The sequence below is a fragment of the Cheilinus undulatus genome, linkage group 12 (genome assembly GCF_018320785.1).
Source record: "Cheilinus undulatus linkage group 12, ASM1832078v1, whole genome shotgun sequence".
NCBI classification, from domain to species: Eukaryota; Metazoa; Chordata; class Actinopteri; order Labriformes; family Labridae; genus Cheilinus; species Cheilinus undulatus.
In genome coordinates, this window is record NC_054876.1 from 6390361 (window position 1) to 6411383 (window position 21023).

A 21023-nucleotide genomic window follows, 5' to 3' on the forward strand; every position below is an offset into this window, starting at 1 on the left:
CTTCATTTAAAAGGTTTATTTTTTGTGATCTTTTCATTCTAGCTCTTAACCTTTAATCAGTTTTTTACTCATAAAATGATAAATATATTGAATATATTGTTATATCAAACTCTTTATATGTGTATAATATACTTGTGATAAAATTGTCTTCAATATTATTATAAGGGATGACAAATGATAAACTTTTTGATTCCCACTGAATCTTTTTATTTTGTAGTTAATTTGGAATAATCACAGTTTTTTTTTTTTTTTTTTTTTTTTTTGCTGTGTTAAATGTCTCATTACTTTGCACTTCAAATTGCTTTTGTTTCATTTTTGATTTCTGGACTGTGTTAAACTAAAAGTAAAGGACTACCTGTTTGGATAAAGACCTGCATTTATTTCCTTTTAATAAGGGACATGATTTCCTGAACAAGCTCCTACATTGATGCAAACTAAACTCTACTCTGGCAGAATGTTTTTATGTTGTATATTTGTACTGTTCTGTACTGTGATGTTCTGTTTTGTGTCTGTTTGTCTTTGGAATTAAAATAAACTGTAAAAAAAGGAGCTGCTTGAATATTAAAAGAAAATTTTAAAAAACTTTGAGTGGCTCTAAGATTGTGAAATGAACTTTATCACAAAATAAGGAACTTTTTATGGACTGAAAAGAAAAATAAAGGACCAGTGAAAAGGCTTTTTTTTTTACCAACACAAGATGAAGATGACCTCTGGCGTGTCCACTGAGCTGTTTGTGAGTTTTTTAAGTGAGATGAGAAATTAAGGAGCAGTGGTGAATTTATATTTTCACATCACTGTGGCTGCAGGGAGATGCTGGCATGGCTTAACCAAAGTGTGCAGAAGGTTAACTGCAATTTATAGAAATAATGCACGAATTATGGATATTAATTAATCTTGATTAATGCATTAATGCTAACAGCTCTATTTATCATAGATAGATAGATAATTTTATTAAATCTTGCAGGAAATTCAAGGTCAAGATATATATAAAGTTCCTATTGCTTCACCTGTTCAGTGGCCCAGTAAAACAGATTTTTAATTTATAACATATTTTTTACTGGGCTTTTATTAACCTTCCTGCTTTTGTAAGAACGTTTTTTGATGCTGTAAATCATAAATGGTAGAAGAACTTAACTGAGCTTGTTTAACACTTTCATAATTGTCTCGTGACTTGAATTACTGCAGGTCAAATCATTTTCTCTTCATTCACACACTGATGATGCAGGCTGCTGCAGTCGTGTGGCTGTCATTAACTAATCCCATTCTCATGCATCATGCACATTCGTACGCCACTGATGCAGCAGCAGGAGCAAACTGGTCATCAAGAGTTGAGAGACAGCCAACTGTAGCCACAGTTCTGCAGTAACTACACCATTTTAGTAACGTTTTACTAAAGCTAATGCTTCACTACTGTACCAATAAAGCTTTTACTGTTTAATTATACTTCATAAATGATAAGTTCTGTTTACTAATGCTTTACTAGGGCTTAAAAGTCAAACTTTATTATAAAGAGCTTCTAAATAAAAATATCAATAACCTTTAATTAAAGTTGTTATTACATAAATGTATAAAACTGATCAGACTAGATGTATATAAGTTTCATATATGGCACAGTAATATTAACATTCCTTTACTGGTGATTTATTGTCTTAACTCTTCCACTTATAACTCATTCCTGGTCTTATATTTTGTGATTTTTTTTTTTTATATCTTTATGAGAGATGACTTGGAGTTAACATGACTTTAAGAATATGATCTTATAAAACAAACCCAGACTAGAGCAGGAATGTGAGGAACATTAAGGAGACTTTTTAGAGGATGAAAGTAAAAATCCATTCTTTATTGTTAGCTCGACCTTTGCTGTTATTTGAACGGAGTTTCTGTCTCGTTAGTGATCAGGTGGATGCTGTTTCTTGGCCTCGTCTGTGGCCGGTCAGTGGCACTGTGGTCCTCTGTGTCTGATCTCTAACTATGTTTCTGCCCTCTTCTCCTCTCCTCACTACAAAGGAACAATAACAACAGCTGCTGTGATCACACCGAGGACTCACTCACTCTCCATGAGGCGGAGATGACTTAGACTCCTTCCCTCCTCTGAGGCTGTTGCACTTGTTTTAATGGCTGATCCTTCCTGGCTGCTTTATTTGGAGGCTGTTTTCTGCGCGTCAACAATGAGGAGCATGCTGCTGCTGCTGGAGCGACGCTGAGCGCGGAGAAAGAGCGCCTTTCACTCAATGGGCTTTTTATATTTAGCTCTGTGAGGAAGAAGGAAAGAGGAGAGCCTGATCCCCGTGTTGTCTGACATTTTGATCCCTCTGAGACCGTCTCAGCCCCCCAAAACTTGTCGTCCTTAGCGCGGAGCGCGTTATCGGGCTATGTGGTGGTGAGGAGGAATAACGCAGATTTATCTACACCTCCGAGGGAAAAGATGATGATGGCCGGTGGTGGTGGAGCGGCCGTGGACCATAACGGGATCTACTCAAACCCGAACCTGCACAGTCTGCAGCAGCCCCTCATGGAGGCGGATAACCCGGACTCCCGAAAACGACCGCTGGAAACTCAGGCGGAGGAGGCCGGCTGTACCAAGCGCACCAACATTGGAGGTAAGGCAGACTCCAGACGCAGCTCATGCACCGAGTCTCCTCCACACGAAGTCAGAGCCGAGGTTGGAAAAGCCTCTGCGTACTGGCTGGAGTAGAAAAGCTACTGAATGTAAAGAAAGTCCATGCAGCATGAAGGCAGATTGAGGCTGAACACGCAGCACCTGTGCAGTTTACACTCAGAAACACTGACTGGGATTCATGTAGGGGAGGGAGCTGTGGATCAGAAACCATATCTCCTTATGTTTGAGCTGAATGCTGTTACATGACATATATCTCAGCCTTTTCCTTTGTTAAGAAATACCATACAGAGTTATAAACTTTGATATGATTCTAGACTAAACCAAACATCATTGAAACCTGCCTGATACCACAGCAGCACAAATGAAAACCCCAGACACCCAGAATTAGTCAATGTGGTTTTCAATTCTTAATGCACACTGAACTAACCTGCACTAATACACTGCCAGCATTTGTCAAAGTGAAACTGAGGAGGAGCTGAAGATCATTAAGTTTCTGCAGAGGTCTCATCTCTGTTAAAGACACTGACTTCAAAAGAGTAAGTTTATTCATTCTGTCCAAAATCAACAGAATGAACATAAATACTCATATTATTTTGATCTTATAGTCCATTTGTCTGTCCCTGGGTCATTGGTGTTTTCACCCCATTATCACATTTTTTTTTTTACAAAACTGCTGTTTATAAGTATCACACCATCCATTACTACAAAATTATGATTCCTCTTTTCCAGCTTTTTAAAGATCCAACACACGCAGCCATACTCTACCCATCTGTCAGACCACCAATAAACACACAAGTCTGTGCAGCTTGTCTCAAGGGCCAAATAAAATCAAAAATATGAAGCTGAGAGCCAAAACATCCGAGAGGGACCCAACTGCAGTCAAGATAGCCGACATGGTTGTCGCTATACATCCAATCCATGCCGGAAGTGCCAAGCGGAAGTTTCTTCGTCGTGTTGGACTCAGCTGCCAGTGTTTGTCAGTCTTTTTCGCGCCTAAGCCTAACCCTCGGTGCTGGATCTCAAATATATCACCCTCCCCACTGCCTTACCCTGAACCTAACCACTCGGGTTTTGATGCCTAAGCCTAACCTTAGACGTACGGACTTCCGGTTGAGACTTCCTGTATGGATTGGATGTATGTCGGCCATCTTGTCTGCAGAAAGGTACTCTTGAAACATCCATGAACTTACCACAGCCGCACAAAAACGTTTTTGTAGATGCTAGTGTTGCTTCTATTAATGATAATTTCATGTTCATACTAAGTAGTAGTAACCTGACACCCCAGACTGACTGTTTCATATGTCCATAGCATGGATATATTTCACATTCATCTGGGAAAGCTCCCATAGAAAGTGTTTGGGAAGGGCTGGACTTTTAAAACGTGCAAAAATAAAGACGTGCAAAAATATCTTCCTTGCCAAAAAAGGCTTTTGGTGTGGTCCAGTTCCGATTAAACTCCCGCTCTCCTACAGCTACATCTGAGCTAATAGCTACCACTGCAGTAGCCATAGGATACACTGGCAAACCCCACTTGTAATGATCGCAACCTATGCCGAAGCAGACTGGGGGAGAACATCTTTTCTGCCCTTGCTTTAATGAAGAAATGTTGTCCGGTTCTGACAAAACTGCAGCCGAGCTAATCACTCCACTAGCAGCCATTGCATACAACCGCTCACACAACTAGAGCTTTCCCCCTTTACTCTCACACACTCAAAAAGCAAGCTGACAGGAGAGTGAAAACATCCTTCCCATATAATGCCTTGGTAACAAGTCCACGGTACAGTTTTTATTGCAAACAAACAAATGAAGGCTTATAAAAAAGTTATAATAGCATTTATTAAAAACAATTTAACTTTAAATACAATATGAGGTGTGTATTAGACTTATGTTTTGGCTCCAGCATGTTTACTAACCTTTCAAAACCTTCATTGTCCACCAGTGAAAACAGCTGTAGGTCCTAGATGATACATTCACGGACGCTCCTTGTGATCTGTTGAGCCCTCTCACTAATGTGGGGAAGTGGGATTTTGAGTCTTCTGGCCTGGCCGGACTCTGCTCCTCGCATCTTTGCAAATCTTTTCGGGGTGATGATTTCCCATGTTGTTCGTCATGTTACTCGTACTCTCCATCAACTGTGTCACCACAGACTGGAAGTGTCTGCATATCTTTAACTGTTTGAAATAATGCACTAATTATGGACCTTAACTAGTTGCATGTATGGCATCAATGCTAAAAGCTCTTAACTGTCAGTCTAGGGTAACTGGAGCCTCTAATTCTGCTGCTGTGGTATCAAACAGATAATAGTCATTTAATTTTTCCCAATAATACAAATGCTCCTAAATTAAATCCCTAAATAACATGATTAATTCCACTTTAGATTAAACATTTTAAAGGATTATCTTGTTGTAAACTATATTTTTACTGACCATTAGGCTTGTTTTTGTCTTTCATTAGAATCCTGTGTGTCAGCATCAATCCTACATGAAAACACACTGATACTTCTTCATACTAGCTATATTTCCCAGCCCTACTCATGCCCCATGCCTCCTCCTTATTCAGTCAAAGCGGTGGTTAAAGGAGTCTCTACATGCACTAGTCAGAGAATAAAAGCAAAACACTGAACACCAAGGAAGTGCGTGCAGCATGAAGGCAGATTTTGGCTGCACATGAGGCTGTAACACTCAACACCTGTGCAGTTGGCACTTAGAAACACTGCCCGTGTTTATAGCTGTTACTTCATATCCCAGCAGGGAGAGTGTCAGAGTGTCTGAGTGAGTGTGTGGCCTCCTCAGCTCAGGTCAGCTTTGAATTTGACCCAAATCAGCTCTTTCATCTACATCTGGAGACATACGAGTGAATCTAATGTGATTTATGTGCAGAGGCTTTCATATTAAACACTGATAGGACTCGTGAACACTTTGCCTTTTTATCAGTGTTGTTGTGTTTGTAGTTGGAGACAGGGATTCCCTGATGCCTCCCTGTGCAGAGGCCAAAGATAAATCAGCATTTTTCCAGAGAAACACAGAGCACAGGGGGGCTTTGTTGACAGATAACACAAGCAGGAACAGTAAGAGGAGAGATACTGAAATGTCACTGCACAGTCTTATACATATGATAACATCTAGTGAGTAGGTTAAGCCAATCACCCTAACGCCCCAGTGAATTCTGGATCCTGTATGCATTCACTTTTAAACTTCAGTACAGAATACATGTCCCAGAGTGATACACCTTCATAAAACAACCTTATAACACAAGATGTGCCAGGTGAATACTGGACATGAGAGGAGGTGTGCCAGGTTATGGCAGTTGATATGCTGAACTTTAGAGCTTCAGTTAGAAAGCTTTCCATGTGTGACTGTGCACTTGCGTACATCCACTTTCTTCAACAGCTTTACCCAAGGAAGACAAAAACTGCATGGGGCTTTTAAAGAGGAAGTGGACATTTTAACATTTTCTTTCAGCTGTGCACTGAAGTATCTGACTGAATTTAAAAAAAAACACATCAATGCTGGTGTTATTTCAAACATTTGACCCAAACTGATAAAAAATCTGCATTTTATGACTTTTAATCAGCTCATCATCTGCTCTGAAAAATCTTTTCTGAAAACTAACTAAAACTAAAATGCTTTTTATTTAAAGACTAAAACTAAGACTGACATTAAAAATGGTTGCCAAAATTAACACTGATTCAGAGACCACTCTCCTCTCCTGTACCTGCACTACCTCGGCTCTGAAAGCTGCAGGTTTAGTAACACCGGTGCTGGAGCCAATGGCCCAACAAGGTAGTGCTCAAGACCGCTGTGGTCCACCACCAAACTCTAGTCCGCTGCAGGGGACACTGGAGGGGGAAAATCATCCACCTTTAAAGATCACTCTGAGGCAGTGCTGCAGGACTCTGTGTCACTTTCTGGCAAGGGGAGTCACTGTCACTCCTGCCTCATCTGAAACACCCTCCTTTTCCCCTCCCTCCTCTCAGTACCAAACTGCCCTTTTTTTGTGCATTTTTCAAAAGTCTGAAGTGGGCGGAGTTAGCTCTGAGCTGGGGCTCTACTTACAATTTAAGAATTGGAGTGGAGATAAACCTTTTCTGTTTATACAGTGCTTAACAAATTTATTAGACAACCTGTCATATTTGTCTCAGAGACCATCCAGCATCATGAAGTGCTTTAATGCCGACTCTTTCATTTTCAGTGAGCTCTCCATGTTTTACCATTTCGAACAGGAATGAGGAATTTCAAACTGAATTCACCCAAATTTGAGCCAGCTCAATGGGCTTCTCTGAGAAGTCAGAAATGAATCAAGCATAACATTTAACCACTACAACTCATTTTTCTGTTCAGGAATGCAAGTAAATAACTATAATTGACATATTAATCAAGAAATATTAATGTGCTTTACTATTTTTTCAGTTTTTTGTAAATCAGTACATTTTAAAATTCATGGATGACAATAATAATCATATTTTAGCATTATTAATATCATTTGGGTTAAAGAGCTTCTACATATTGGTGTAGTAACCATTGCAGAAACATAAAAAATAATTTTGGTAATTACCAATGCTGTTAATTTAGGGCAGCTGTGGCATGAACCTTACTTTGGTTAGGGTTAGGGTGGTCTAATAAATTTGTTAAGCACTGTACGTTGAACCATTTAGATCGTGTGCACCGAAAGTTTCCCTCTTCAAAAATAATTTCCTAAGAGAATACAGTTAAACAGAGCAGAGTAATATGGCCTGAAACAACAATGTCTGATTTTATCATAACTAACCTGATTTTGTGGTTCTAATCAGTTTTCTTTCCTACAGACAGACAGACAGGTAGATAAATAGATTCTTCGTTGATGTCAAAGGAAATTCTAGACGTGATTCCAAGCTGAGAGCTATCCACCAGTCTGTAATAGCAGCCTTTTGCATTTCAGCTCTTCCAGTCTGCTGCTCTTTCTTCAGAGTTCTTTACCACTCTCATATCTGTTGTCTGCTGTAATGGCTTGTTTCTACAGCTAGATGAACCCAGAAGCTTTCTCCTCCTTTCATAAACTTTAAGCCAGTGGATTAAGTATAAAACTGGCAATTCCTAGAGATGCACAGTTAATTAATTTTAATCACTTTCACATTCATATTGGCCTGCAAACAGTCAAAGTTACATGATTGGTGGTGGTAATTACATTATTACATTTATAGTGCACGCTCTGCCTATAGAAAGCTCCATGTGGTCCTCTACTGAACATGCTTGAAGAAATACATTAGCCTGTTTATTATGTTCTCAATTTTAACTTGCATATGTTCAGAGTCAGTCGTTTTTGACATTTCGTGTGCTTTAGGAATGATTTGGAGTTATGAATTTAAGAATAAGGAGTTAATGTGCATTTAGAAGACATTCAGATATGAAGTGAGCAGGAGAACCATTTGGTGAAAATCATTCTGTTCTGTTTATAAAGTAGGGTACACGCTGATCACCAGTTGCAGCCTAGATTCCTATCAAAGTGAGGTTATTTATAGAGTGCAGGGTCAGCCAGATCTCAGCATCTGTTTGGTATTTTTTTGTTCACTGGTCATGATGCTCCCAGTGCCGACTTCAGGGCAGTCTGAACTTTTATAAAGTAACACAATGCAAATTAAAAACATGTAATTACCCTACAGGCACAGCTTGGAAATGTAGATTTCTGAGTCAGGATGTTCTTTTGGGAAAGTGGATAGGATTTATCCATCCCTGCACGAGGAGATTTCTAAGTTTTGAAAGCTGATCTTTCATTACAGCCACAGAAACAATTGGGCTGTAAAATGAGAGTACAAGAGATGCCCTGATTAAGTAGGTGCAGATCAGTATTGGAGGATTTTCATTAAAAAAGCCTGATCGGTAGATCTTAATTATGCTGAAGTCACTGATCTGATCACCTGTGGTAAATACTGTTGTTTCTGCAGCTGAGAGTAGGCCTGTGTGTGCAGTGTGATCATTAAGCCAATAAGTATTACATACATTGCAAATACAACTGTTAGCTTGAAAACAGCTCTGTCAGCTCTTCTGCTGCAGGTCAGTCCTCCTCTTTACAACAAAGCAGCGGTGGTAAAGTCCCTCAAACTTTGTAATGAGTCCAATTATTAAGAAAAAACAATCTAGTGTTGAAACCTAGGTTGAAACTGACAAGTTAAAAGCTAGCTAGCATTTGTTAAAATAACTGAAGGTAAATAAAGCATCATCATTATCATCAAGCAACTTAGACAAAGAAACTTTTGGTTTTGGAGGGAAATTTCATAAATAAATGTGTATACTAAGCACAAATTGATATTGGCGGATAAGAAAATATCTGCCAGTATCTACAGCTGATATTTATCAGCCGTACATGTTGTCAAATTGTGCATGAAAGTTCTGCAGCATAGATCTAGATCAATCGTTCGTCTCATTGTTTTACCCAAGTAAAATTCAACTTTTGCTGTTAAACCTGTTGTTAAAGATTACATTTTTATTGCTATATATTTATATTATAAGCTGAATCAATTTAGATTAGATTATTTAGAGCTACACAGAGCTCACTGCCTGTCAGCAGGTTGTTACACGCCCATTTGTTGTTCTCATAATGCACACAAAGCTTGGTTTGACTCTGTTAAAAATACTTTATTCCTGCGCTATTTGTTAAAATTGTACAATTGCGATTATACTGAACAAAATTGTGACTTTTGTAATTGGGATTCTGATACAATACATAAATGCTATAATGAGTGTGCTTGCTTGGTTATCAATGAAAATGTACAGATTAAAATCCCTGTAAAGGGAAATCAAAAGTATGTGTCTTAACACACTAGATCTGTTGGAACAAAGTTGCTGTAAAGATGTCTGGCACAGCTGGGCAGCTGCGCTCTGATCAGATCGTATTTTTTTGCGAGTGGGCGTGGCTTCAGATCATCCAAACGACATGCCCACACCATCCTAGAGCAGATATTACTACCTAATATTGAACGATTTTGAAGCTTAATTTGATAAACTTGGACACGTTTTCATGACTGAAAACTGGCCTGGTGGTTCATAACACAGTGGCCTGTCATACAACAAACCTAAAATAAAGATTTTAGCACTTTATGGGGGCTTTAATGATAGTTTTGAAGTGTGTATTTCTCAACAGTAAACACACAAATAACAAGTAGCATACAAAAAAATACAAATCCCGAATTTTTGTGGCATAGCTTTCAAAGCAACATCATATTTGGAAATAAAAGAGCAAGCTTTTCTTAAAAAAAAAAAAAAGAAAAAAAGAAAAAAAAGGCACTCGTACAAAGTACAGTAGTGGCACTATTGTAAACTTAAAGACCTTTCTGCGGTCATTTTCTTTAAAACTCCCTGTATACTTTAATACAAAAGTATTTTATACAAAAATAATTACAGCCTTGTATTTAACCCTTTTACTTCTAGCGTGTTGTCGACGACGTGCTGTTGAAGCACACTTTACATGACCATAATCGCATGACCGTTTGTGCTATCGGAAAAATTCAAACAGTTTCTGAAAGCTAAGAAACTGTGCTTTACAGCCAGCATGCGGTTATTTCTGTAATTTCCCCTTTTCCCACTAAGATTCTAGCATACAATTCCCCTGTTTATTGTGTTTCTTCATTTTAAACTGTTATAACACTTAACATGCAGTAATATGTAAAGAACTGCCATATATTAAAAGTTCTAAGTATTGTGGAAAAATGGGCAAAACCACCTATTCACAGGATAATTTCTGGGCCTTTTATGGTTAAAACAAGAAAAGAGCCTAGGAACTCAGTTTAAACTTAAACATGCAGTACATTGTACACAACTGCCAGATATTAAAGTACTCTGGAATAATGGGCAAAAGCACTCACAAGACACTTTCTGTGCCATTTAAAGTTAAAAAGAGAACATGTCCAGAGGCTCAGGAGTTAAAGGGTTAACTATGTAATCTTATGATATGCACAGCCTGACATCGGGGTTGGGATTAAATTAATTGTGCAACACTAAATATATTTTGCATATAATTTACATGTAATTTAGTCAAATTAATTTGTTTGTCTTTAATTAAAAAGATCTTATTCAAGAAAGACTGCATCCATAATGTACTGAAGAATCAAATGTTGAGTCTTATTTAACATCTCTGTCTAAATATGGCTATTGTAGTAAGAGGAACAGATCAATCCTCGAACAAGAAAGACTTCTCGTTCTGTACAAAGAGATAAAACATTATTTTATTTATTTATGTGTTTATTTGTAAAGGGACCATGTACAATAAAAAAACATAAATGTTTCCATTTGATGCATTGTACCAGAGTTAGCTTAAAGCTAATTTACATCTGCAGTCCCTTGGCAGGTCTCAGTTAAAACATCATGAGCATGTATCTGCATTAATATCAATACTGGCTAAAATAAGTTTGGATATACTGGCGTATTGGAGATCTGCAAAAATCTAATGTGCATCGCATCCTTAAAATGCAGTTAGTTGGAGGGGAAATTTGTTCTTTCATTAATAAAAAATTATTGCATAAACTGCCTAATGCCGATAAGTTGATGTCATTTTTTTGGACTTTTTGTGCTTTTTAGTCAGTTGAATAAGCTTAACATTTTTTCAGCCTATAAATAAATGTGTTATTTGACAAGAATGAACACAAATAATGAATGAAAAGTCACATTACATCGTCAATTTGTCCTTACTGTAGGATATTTGTTGCATTGCTCCTTGGGAGGTTTTTGTACTCCTCTGTTGAACAAAGGAAGTAAAAGCATGTTGTTGACAAAATAAGGATGACTTTCGTACCCCTTTTATCAGGTTACACTGCCACCTGTAGGAAGTCTCAGTGCACTAAAAAGCTAAGTAGACTTGGCAACTGCTAAAACTACTACCAAATCAAAGTATAAAAACATTACTGGTTCTGAATAGCCTCAGTTATAGATCCACTTTGTGCAAAAAAAAAAAAAAAAAAGAAGAAAAAAACATTAAACGAAGATGATTGTTATAAGCAGAAAAAAATGGAGACTACAGCACTATTTCTGAAAATTCCTCTTTGTGTCTTTTACTGTAAGCGTTGTCCAGTGATCATGGGAGCGGTGTTAACATTTACTCCATTGCTCATCAGTGTGAAATCGAGCTGCAGCAGTGAAAATGACAGCTGATTCAGTGTGTCAGCTTCTGTATGTCTTATTTCCTGTCATTGTTACACTCTGCAGCTCAGAGGGACCACTTATTTTAGAGCTTAATGTTAATTAGACGTCCGCAGAGAACACGCTGTTTCTTCACCATATGTTACTGAAAATTGTCTGTCTTTGTGTCCCAGTCGGTCGATGATAGCAGCATCCTATTTCTAACAGCACCACTGAGTGTGAGCTGCAACTCAGAAATGTAATTTCAGCAAGACACGTAAGGACCCTTGTGCCACAAGATGATATTTTAGTGCAGATTCAGCCCCCATATGTCCTCCATTAGCACCCTGAAAACCTCAGACACAGAGATGATGAGAGATGTAACTGCTCAGCTGTTATACTGAGACTTTATACAGCTCATATGAATGACTAGACAGCAGAAAAATGCACTGAGAAATCTTTAAAAACAACACAAAAATCAAATGAAACACCGGTTTTAAAGAAAATATCGATAACACTTGAGCCAATGTTTTAATTCCTGAAATCCCTGGATGTTTAATTTTACAAGAGCTGTAAAAATTTAATCCAGATCCCGTTGCTCTGATTGCTAAAAATGAAAAAGATTAAATATATTAATATATTACTTTGCCTGCAGTGGCAGAATTTATCATGACATAATGAACTGTAACCCCTGTATCTTCGATCTTATTGTATTGCCAGCTTGTTGCCAACACTGCAGCCTTTAACAGCCCTAACTCATTTTACTGCTTGTGTTTCTGTAATAGATTAAATTTTACAAGCTTCCCTCCGTGTTCTTTTACGGATACTTCAGGACTGCAGAGCTGCACAATTAATGGTGTCCATATGATGGATGAACTCTGCCTTATATTCTCAGCGGTGAAGGACTTTCAGATACGGCTGCCATGATACCAGAACTTTAACTTTAGGTACAAAACTAGTGAAATTCAAACAATATCTGTTTTTTTAACAACAGTTAGAAAATAAAAGTCCTGGGCACCAAATAAGTTTGTTTTTTTGGCCTTTGATTGCAGACAATCTCTTGCACATGGTCTCAATTGCAATGAATTCATGCAACTGAGAAATTTTGCAGGTTTTTGTTTGCAGTTATCAGTGGATTTAATCCTCTTCAGTGCACCTGTCTTTTAAGTGCCTTTGATACTTTTAAATACAATTAAATTCTTAAAATAAAATAATCTAAAAAAAAATAATCGAGGTTTTATTATTAAAAACATGTAATCAGGGACAATTTTGGTGCTTTGGAGGCCCCAGGTAGAGACCAGTGTAAGACTCTTCTCCATCAACCTTGAAGCCATCAAAGCATGTGAACAAAATATTTTTAGTATCTCTTTTTAAAGATATTCAAATCCAAAGCTTGCAAAGCAGATGGGTTGCCCAGATACACTCAGCTACGGGCAATTTAGAGTGACTAGTCAAAAGAACAAGCATGTCTTTGGGAGGTAGTGGGAGTACCAGGAGAGAACCCATGGATGCACATGAAAACCATGCAGACTCCACAGAGGTCCGTGTCAGACCTGGATTCTAACCAGGGACTTTCTTGGTGTGAGGCATGAGTGGTAACCACTACACAACCATGCAGGCCCAACCACACCATCGACCCTGTTACTAGTGTGCTGAGAACTATAGCCTCAGAATAAGGGTGTCTACTCTACTAACGGAGCTAAACCATATGACACATTGTTTTTGAAGCTCAGAATAAATAAAAAATGAGGGGAGTATCAGCAAAATGTTCATATTTTTGGAAAAATTTGACTGAATACCAGTCAGCAACGTGTAAGTTAGTATCAGATTTAGTATCTTATCAAATATGTTTTAATGTGAAATTTCATCCAGTCTTGCTCTTCATTTTCTCTATTCGTTGTCTCTGTAATTATTTTTCATTGGAAAAATAGAAAAATGAATCCATTTATTAGATATTAACAGTTTGACATGATAACACTTGAACCTTCCACCCTGATCCTGGAACCACAAAAACATGACTGGTGGGAATATATTGTTACTTTGGGATTATCAGATAAACACAGGTATGCATTACTACAAATACTAAAGAGAATTTCTGTAAGCTTAAAAATTTTAACATTTTGAAATGAACTTAAGACTGAGCAACTATGTAGAGGAATTCTAAGTATTAGAATCACTCATTTCTTTGGACCTTTAAGAGAAGATATTTGTGATTTTTTTACCCAACATGCTTCTAATTTTCAAAGGGAGCTACATGGTTTTTTAACGCTGACCTGAAAGTGTCAGAAATATTCAACATGCTGCCATAGAACCTCAGAGCACTGATGGTATACATAGTAATAAGACCATAAGTTGTGTAGTTGTACTGAAGTGAGTAGCATTAGTTTATTAAGTCTGAAATTTGTAATGTGTAAACCTAATTAACAGGCCTGAACAGTTGATCCCAGCAACATCCATGCTCAATCCACATGGCCTTTATGTTTCTCCAAGTCACTATGAATGTATTTAACTCCTGTGTACACAAACCTCCAGCAGCAGCTGAGGGAGATCTTTGTCTACATTATTCTGTTTAAGCTACAGCTGGCATGAAACCAGCATTTTACACTTTGATATGATTTTAGTGAACTCAAATGATATTGGTGATTTTTTTAGACCACAGCAACAAAAATAGAAGTCCAAGGCACCCAGTTTTGGCAAGTCGATTGTTTTCAATGATCAGAAATGACAAGGAAAGCCCTGAAGACTCTCCAAAGTGCATAAATACTTTGGGAAAGTTTTGGTACCGAGCGGGGCCGTATGTAGAACTTTTCATACTAGCTTTAGATCCATCCGTCTCTTAAGCACCTGTCTTATAGTATAGATTTAGATTTTTCAAAGCCTCCATGCTTTTCATTACTATCATTTATCGTAATAACAGAGTGTCATTTTGCATCATTCAAAAGCTCATAAGATAATGAAATATCGAAGTAACGAACAAAGTTACAAGAAAACAGATCAGTCAGCGCACTAAAATGTCCTGTACGTGTCTTCAGTTCTGGGCAGATTAAAAATAAACAGACCAAGTATTTGTCAGCATTGTAGAGAAGGAGCAGAAAAGCCCTTATAAATACATTTTTCACAGTAAATGTTTTTCACAAAGGTATCAAGCACAAGCACCAGTCACCTTTTTATATTGGTAATCTAGAGAATTGTTTTAAATGTGCACCAACAATGGGCTTGTGAGCATAAGAACTGGGCAATGGAGCAATAGGAAAAGGTGGACTGGTCTGATAGATCACGTTTTCTTTTACGTCATGTGGGTGGCTTGGTACATTTGTGCCGCTTACCTGGGGAACACATGGCACCAGGATTAACACAGGACACCATGGCACTATGGGAAGAAGTCAAGCTGGCAGAGGCAGTGTGATGCTTTGGGTAATGTTATGCTAGGAATCCCTGAGTCCTGCCATCCATGTGGACATTACTCTGACACGTACCACCTACCTAAGCATTGCTGCAGACCATTTATACCCTTTCATGGAAACGGTATTCCCTGATGGCTGTGGCCTCTTTCAGCAGGATAATGTGTTCCGCCACAAAGAGAAAGTTGTTCAGGAATGGTTTGAGGAGCACAATGAGTTTGAGGTGTTGACTTGGCCTCCAAATTCCCCAGATGCTGGACAAACAAGTCCAATCCATGGAGGCCCCACCACGCAACTTACAGGACTTAAAGGATCTGCCTCTAACATCTTGGTGCCAGGCACCACAGCGCCTTCAGGGCTCTCCTTGCCTCAACAGGTCAGGGCTGTTTTGGCAGGATAAGGGGGACCAACACAAATTAGATGGTCATAGTGGTATGCCTGATTGGTGGGTATACAAATAGCCCAGTTTAAAGTGATCCAAAGCCAATGCTTTATTAGCAATGCAATGTATTCTCATCCATTCATTATCTACACTGCTTATCTAGTTTGGGGGCTGAAGCCCATCCCAGCTGTCACTGGGCAAGAGGTGGGGTACACCCTGGACTGGTCACCAGTCAATCCCAGGGCTGAGACAAACAACCAGGCACGCTCTTACTCACACCTACAGCCTATTAAGAGTCACCTAGCGAGCATGTTTTTGGTGTTGGGAGCTAGTGCTGCTCACTTTAAAGCTTATACACCATTTTGTAATGCTGTCTGAATTCTGACTAAGCATTGTTGTACTCTTCTGTACTCTTTGTATCACACGATGCATTGAAGAAAGTATTAACCAACCGGGCAGAAAGTGACGTTTGACTGCTCTCATACAGGACAGACATATGAGAAAACAAACAAGACGGATAAAGAGCAAAGAAACACAGAACAGCTATTATATTGAGGCAGTTTTTAAACTGAAATCTATAATCTGTTAAAATAAGGTACAAAGGATTCATCATAGAGTAACAGCCTTCTAGGGATTCACAGATACCTGATACCAGTCACCCAGGCACTTGTACTTTCACTCTTAAAACGCTGCAGATAATGTACTCAAGATCGTTTTAAAAGCTTGTTAGTCTCTCATTATGAGTCTGAGGTCACAGCTGGAGTTGGAGCCATGTCTGCAGTTTGTTGATACCTAACATAAACTAGGATGAAAGAGGAGAGGATAAAAAAAAGCTATGCACTAATGAATTGACAAGAGGAGGGGGCAGGAACATCTGATGAAAATGAAGCAAACTTTCTCAACAATCTTAGGAACAGCTAAACTATTATTTTGTTTTCTTATTTGTCATCCACCATACACAGCTTAATTATAGGAAACAGAAAGTAGGAAATGAGTTGGTAATTCAAAGAAAACCATTGTGTATATTTTAGGGATGGGTATGAGTTGTCATCACAGTTCGAGAGACATTTCCTTGCTTGCACTGTATACATGCAGTTTAAGGCTGCAACAGTTCAGAGTACTTGTTAATATGTGTACTAAAAATTTCAGGGTTTGTTTAAATAAATATACTTGAATATGAAATAATAGCAATTTTTAAAAACTAATAACTGGTACATAGAGGCATATAACTTCTCCAGCCGTGGCTCTGACTTTATTAGCATTATGGGCTAGAGCATTGGTCCCCAACCTGGGGTCAGGGACCCCCTTGGGGGGGCACCAGAGATTTTGGGGGGGCGCGAGGCTCCGTCTGCTTTGAGCTTGCCAAAATTAGATTCACTCATACTAATTAAAATGATGATAAAGCACTTATTCATGCAAAGGTCTCTTGATAAGAAAACCTTGGTGTGGGGCTATTTCAGATAGATTTGAACAATAAAAACTTTAAAATTTGATATTAATTTTTGACATCCATGTATCACCTTTAGTTTGTGTGGGTCCTGGGGGACCTCAGCGCCTCTATGACACAAATAAGGGGGGCTCATAGGGAAAAAAGTTGGGAACCACTGTGCTAGAGTACAACAACTGCTTTACAACAGCTACGGTAACTATCAAAGGACATACAGTATGACTCAAAAGAAGCCTGTTAGCACAAATCATTTGTGACAAGACAAGAGTGGAAAGATTATCAGTGTTATTAAGAATAAAACTGGTGACTGCAGAGATGCTTTAATGATGGTTAGTGGAAACAGAAGACTTCTTTCAGTTGAGCTGAAGTAACAGCTACAATAGCAGATTATAGTAGCAGATTACTACTACACTCTACAGTAGTAGTAGAGTGGAACCCAGGTAATGGGAAAGAGAAGCATGTTGATAAAATGGCTGTAACAACTTGTGGACAAATCTGTAGTGACTAGAGATGCAATGATTGTGAAAATTAGGGCTGATGCTGATGAATTTTTTTCATCATTTCATTTGGTTCAAGACTTCTACTGTGCCATAATTTTTTCTCATGTTTGAACATTAAAACTGATTAGAGTTTGTCTGGTCTTATTCTGCCCAGCGAATGAACTCTTATTTGCTTCAGCAGGTTTATAACTGATGACAGCGTAAAATTGATTGGACCAGATAACGTCGGTTACTGGTCTGTACATTCCACATTATTTGGCCAATGGTCAGTTTTGGAACCAGGACTGATACAGACTCTAAACTGATGCATTGATGCATACCTAGTAACGCTGGGTATTTTAGTCTCAGCGTTGATGATGATGGCCTGATGAAGTTTGAATCCTCTTGTTCATACTATGGCACTCCGCATCGACATTTTCCTTATACAAATAAGGTTAATAATTCAGTTACACTGTCATCTCCTATTATTTCATTTCAAGCTGTGATGTAAATCACTAATAAGCAGCTCACAACAAAAACACAGTGGACCACCAGCAGATTTGTACGTGACATATTTGTTTTTACTGTAAAAATAATCAATGAATACTCATTCATATGATCGTGCTAGCACTCAAGTATAAAACTATTGCATAGTCCAATCCCTAGTATCTACATTCAGTATTTTTTAAGATAGCAATGTTGGGCCTTTTTAAGAAAGTATGAGTAAAACCCTGATGTGATTGATTTTATACATGGTGCATTTTAAATACTTGCATAACATTTTGGCATGGGCTCTATGGATTATAAAGTATTCAAAGATGCTCTCAGTGACCAAAAATACCAACGCACTGTTGGCACGATCAGACCTCCTCTGTTGTGGACTCTGAAGATTTAAAGCATTTTATTGCCTGATAAATAATGCATTTCTGTGGTGCAAGGTAGCCTTTTATTGTCTCCAAGGTGTTAAGCGGTAGTCTATCACAGCCAGAGATACAGAGGGGACATGGTAGTAAATGCACAGATCATTCTGATTGTTTTATAACCTAGTTAAAAATGCAGATCATTGCAGTTAATTGGAGTTTAATCCAGCAGGCTGAGCTCTGAAACACAAAATGTATGTCCTCACATGAAATGCACATTTAAAACCTCCTCTAATGGCTTAAACAGATGTTTCACATACATCGCCATATCTGCTTTATATAACATGTTTTAACATCACTCCCCACTCCATGTCATCTACATGCATTATGTGTAACGTTGCAAATTCACAGCCTGTCTGGCAGTGGTGGTAGGCAGGCTGATAATCGTCAGCCATCCTTGTAATCAGCAGCCCTCCACCGCGTCTGATATTGATCACGTTATTCCTCCAGAACTGATCATTAACGTGACTGGCAGTTACAACAAAGAGAAGAAAGCCAGTGCTCTCTCAAAGCCGAGCCCCCTCGTTGTGCATTAAGAGCTGTGGACACTGAATGAGGGAAATTACTCCTCTTTTATCAGCGCTGCCCTTCTCTCCTCAAAATGAACATCTTTCATTCATTTCTCTTTCTAATTACCCAAACTCAGCGCCCATGTTTCTGGCAAGCATGTGCCTTCCAAAAGGTTGTGAGGCTGAGGGATTAGGTATGATCTCGTAATGTTGCTAATGGAAAGGTTGGCACAGGAATGTGAGCTCTATTTTTTTATTTATTTTTGGTGGGAAGGACACAGGTGCCCTTGCAGAGCGATGTGACGTGAGTGGACTGTGAATTTGCCAGGTGGCAGTGAAAGAGAGAACGAGCGATAGAAATGAAGACAGAGCAAAGCGGGGAGAAGAGGAGAGATAGATAGACTGGGAGAGGGAGTGGAGTCTACAGGGAGGCTGTGTCTATAGACCAGAGCATCTCTCACTGAATGAGATGGGAGAAATTTCTGGAAGGCATTCGCTCCAACAGACCAAACTGGCCACGATTTGAGGGTTTGATTTGTGGATGAAACTAATCAGCAGCCAGGAAAAGAAGTGTCTTTTTTTTACAGCTCTTTTTAATGACGATAGACCCCCCCTTGAGCTGCCACACGTACACAATCAGTTTTTACACACATCCAGTCACTTAAGATACCTCTCGGTGTAAGATTTATAGGCGTAGTGATTGGCTTCATCACCCCCCTCCACCATTCTGCGGCACTGCCATTTGCAATGGTTGATGAGCCCCTCCGCCCTCTCAAACATGGCCGTCTAAGGGATTGGGGGTGGGGGAAAGGAGTAAAAGGAGGGTGGGTGGCGTAAGGCACGCTGTCTCAGATCACTCCACCTCCTCCATCATCTGCTCATGCTTTCCCTACACCTCTTCAGCCGCCGCTGAAGGTCACTCTTCAAGCTTCCTCGTTCACGGCTGAAGCCCGCTCCCTGAGTCTCTTCACCTTTGTCACTTTCCGCTAAAAAAAGTGAGTGAATGGGCTGCCATACTTTATAGTGCTGCGTCAAAAGAGGCGGAGTGGAGGAAGAGAATTCAATTTTTTGGGCCCGGCATCGGGGGGTGGGGATGTGACGTTGAGGAGGGAAGAGGCCACCCATTGGCCGAGCGAGGCGTCAGTCCTGCGCGCTGCTGCAGACGGACAGGCCACTCGATGAATATGGATGAGAGCAGTGAAAAGGGTGATGCGGCAGGGAAGACCCCCCCCCTCCTTCAAACCGATGCAGGCTTGAACAATGCGTGCCGTCTTTCACTGAAAACACTGAGAGCCTGCATTAGCATTTTCTCAGACAATTGAGGCTCTGGCCAGCTGCAGGCATGGCTCGGATGCTGCGGTGAAATCTCTTTCTCTGCACCCACTGATGAATTAGACCTCGGTGAAAAAAGTCGACCGGCCGCATTCCTCAACACTACCACTGCACCTATGCCGAGGCTAATGTTAAGATCCCCTTTAGAGATTGTGCCCCGGCATTGATGGCGATCTGACAGAGGACTTGAGCAGCAGCAGATCTCAGAATGGGTAAGCCTCTAAACTCTTTTTGTCTGACTTGTTGAATTTATCCTTCATGCATTTATCCTTCGGACAATTTCAAACACCTACATCTCATTTTTGCTCATTTTTTGTTCCATCGTCCTTGCCGCCTGTCAGCAGCAGGTTAGTCCATTGAAATGCAGAATGGGTACTCGCACGGGTAGTGAGAAGGAGGGAGGACGGTCACAAGGCATTTCCTCCTGACCCACCCCCCTTGAGTGACTTAACTAAACACATTTGGCTCAGCGTCCGTGTCTCTGCTCCAAGCCATCCTTCCAGTCTTGGAAGCAGGGTTTTGAACTAACACCCCACTGGCTCTGCTTCCCAACGTGCCCCACTGCTCCCGTTCCCTGGCGGATTGCAGCAACAGATTGCCATGTTTACTCTACCACATGACGCCATTTAAACCTGTTACTGTGATCTCAGACACTAGGACGGAATTAATTATTGACTAATGACAGCAAACGTGGCTGTGAGGGCGACCGAGGGGATCTTCCTCCCTTGCTGGGTTTTACTCTGGTTGAAGGCGAGCAGAAAGTTACGCAGTGGGTTTTGGCTTGTCCGTCAACAACAGGTCCTTGAATGTTTGCAACCATGCAATCATTTGAATTAAAGTCTATGTG

The 21023-nt window shown here is 39.5% G+C and overlaps 1 protein-coding gene across 2 annotated transcripts in view; it reads left to right on the plus strand.

The window, feature by feature from the left end:
• Positions 1 to 1857: 1857 nt before the first annotated feature.
• Positions 1858 to 21023, plus strand: part of nova1 (NOVA alternative splicing regulator 1) — a 76812-nt gene continuing 57646 nt past the window's right edge. The window contains exon 1 of one of the 2 annotated variants that reach the window (XM_041801780.1): positions 1858 to 2600. In XM_041801780.1, coding sequence (XP_041657714.1) covers positions 2426 to 2600 — 175 coding nt within the window. In that variant the 5' untranslated portion in view covers positions 1858 to 2425. Of the gene's footprint in view, positions 2601 to 20181; positions 20389 to 21023 lie in introns of those variants that run through there. The other variant, XM_041801781.1, reaches the window with a different exon arrangement.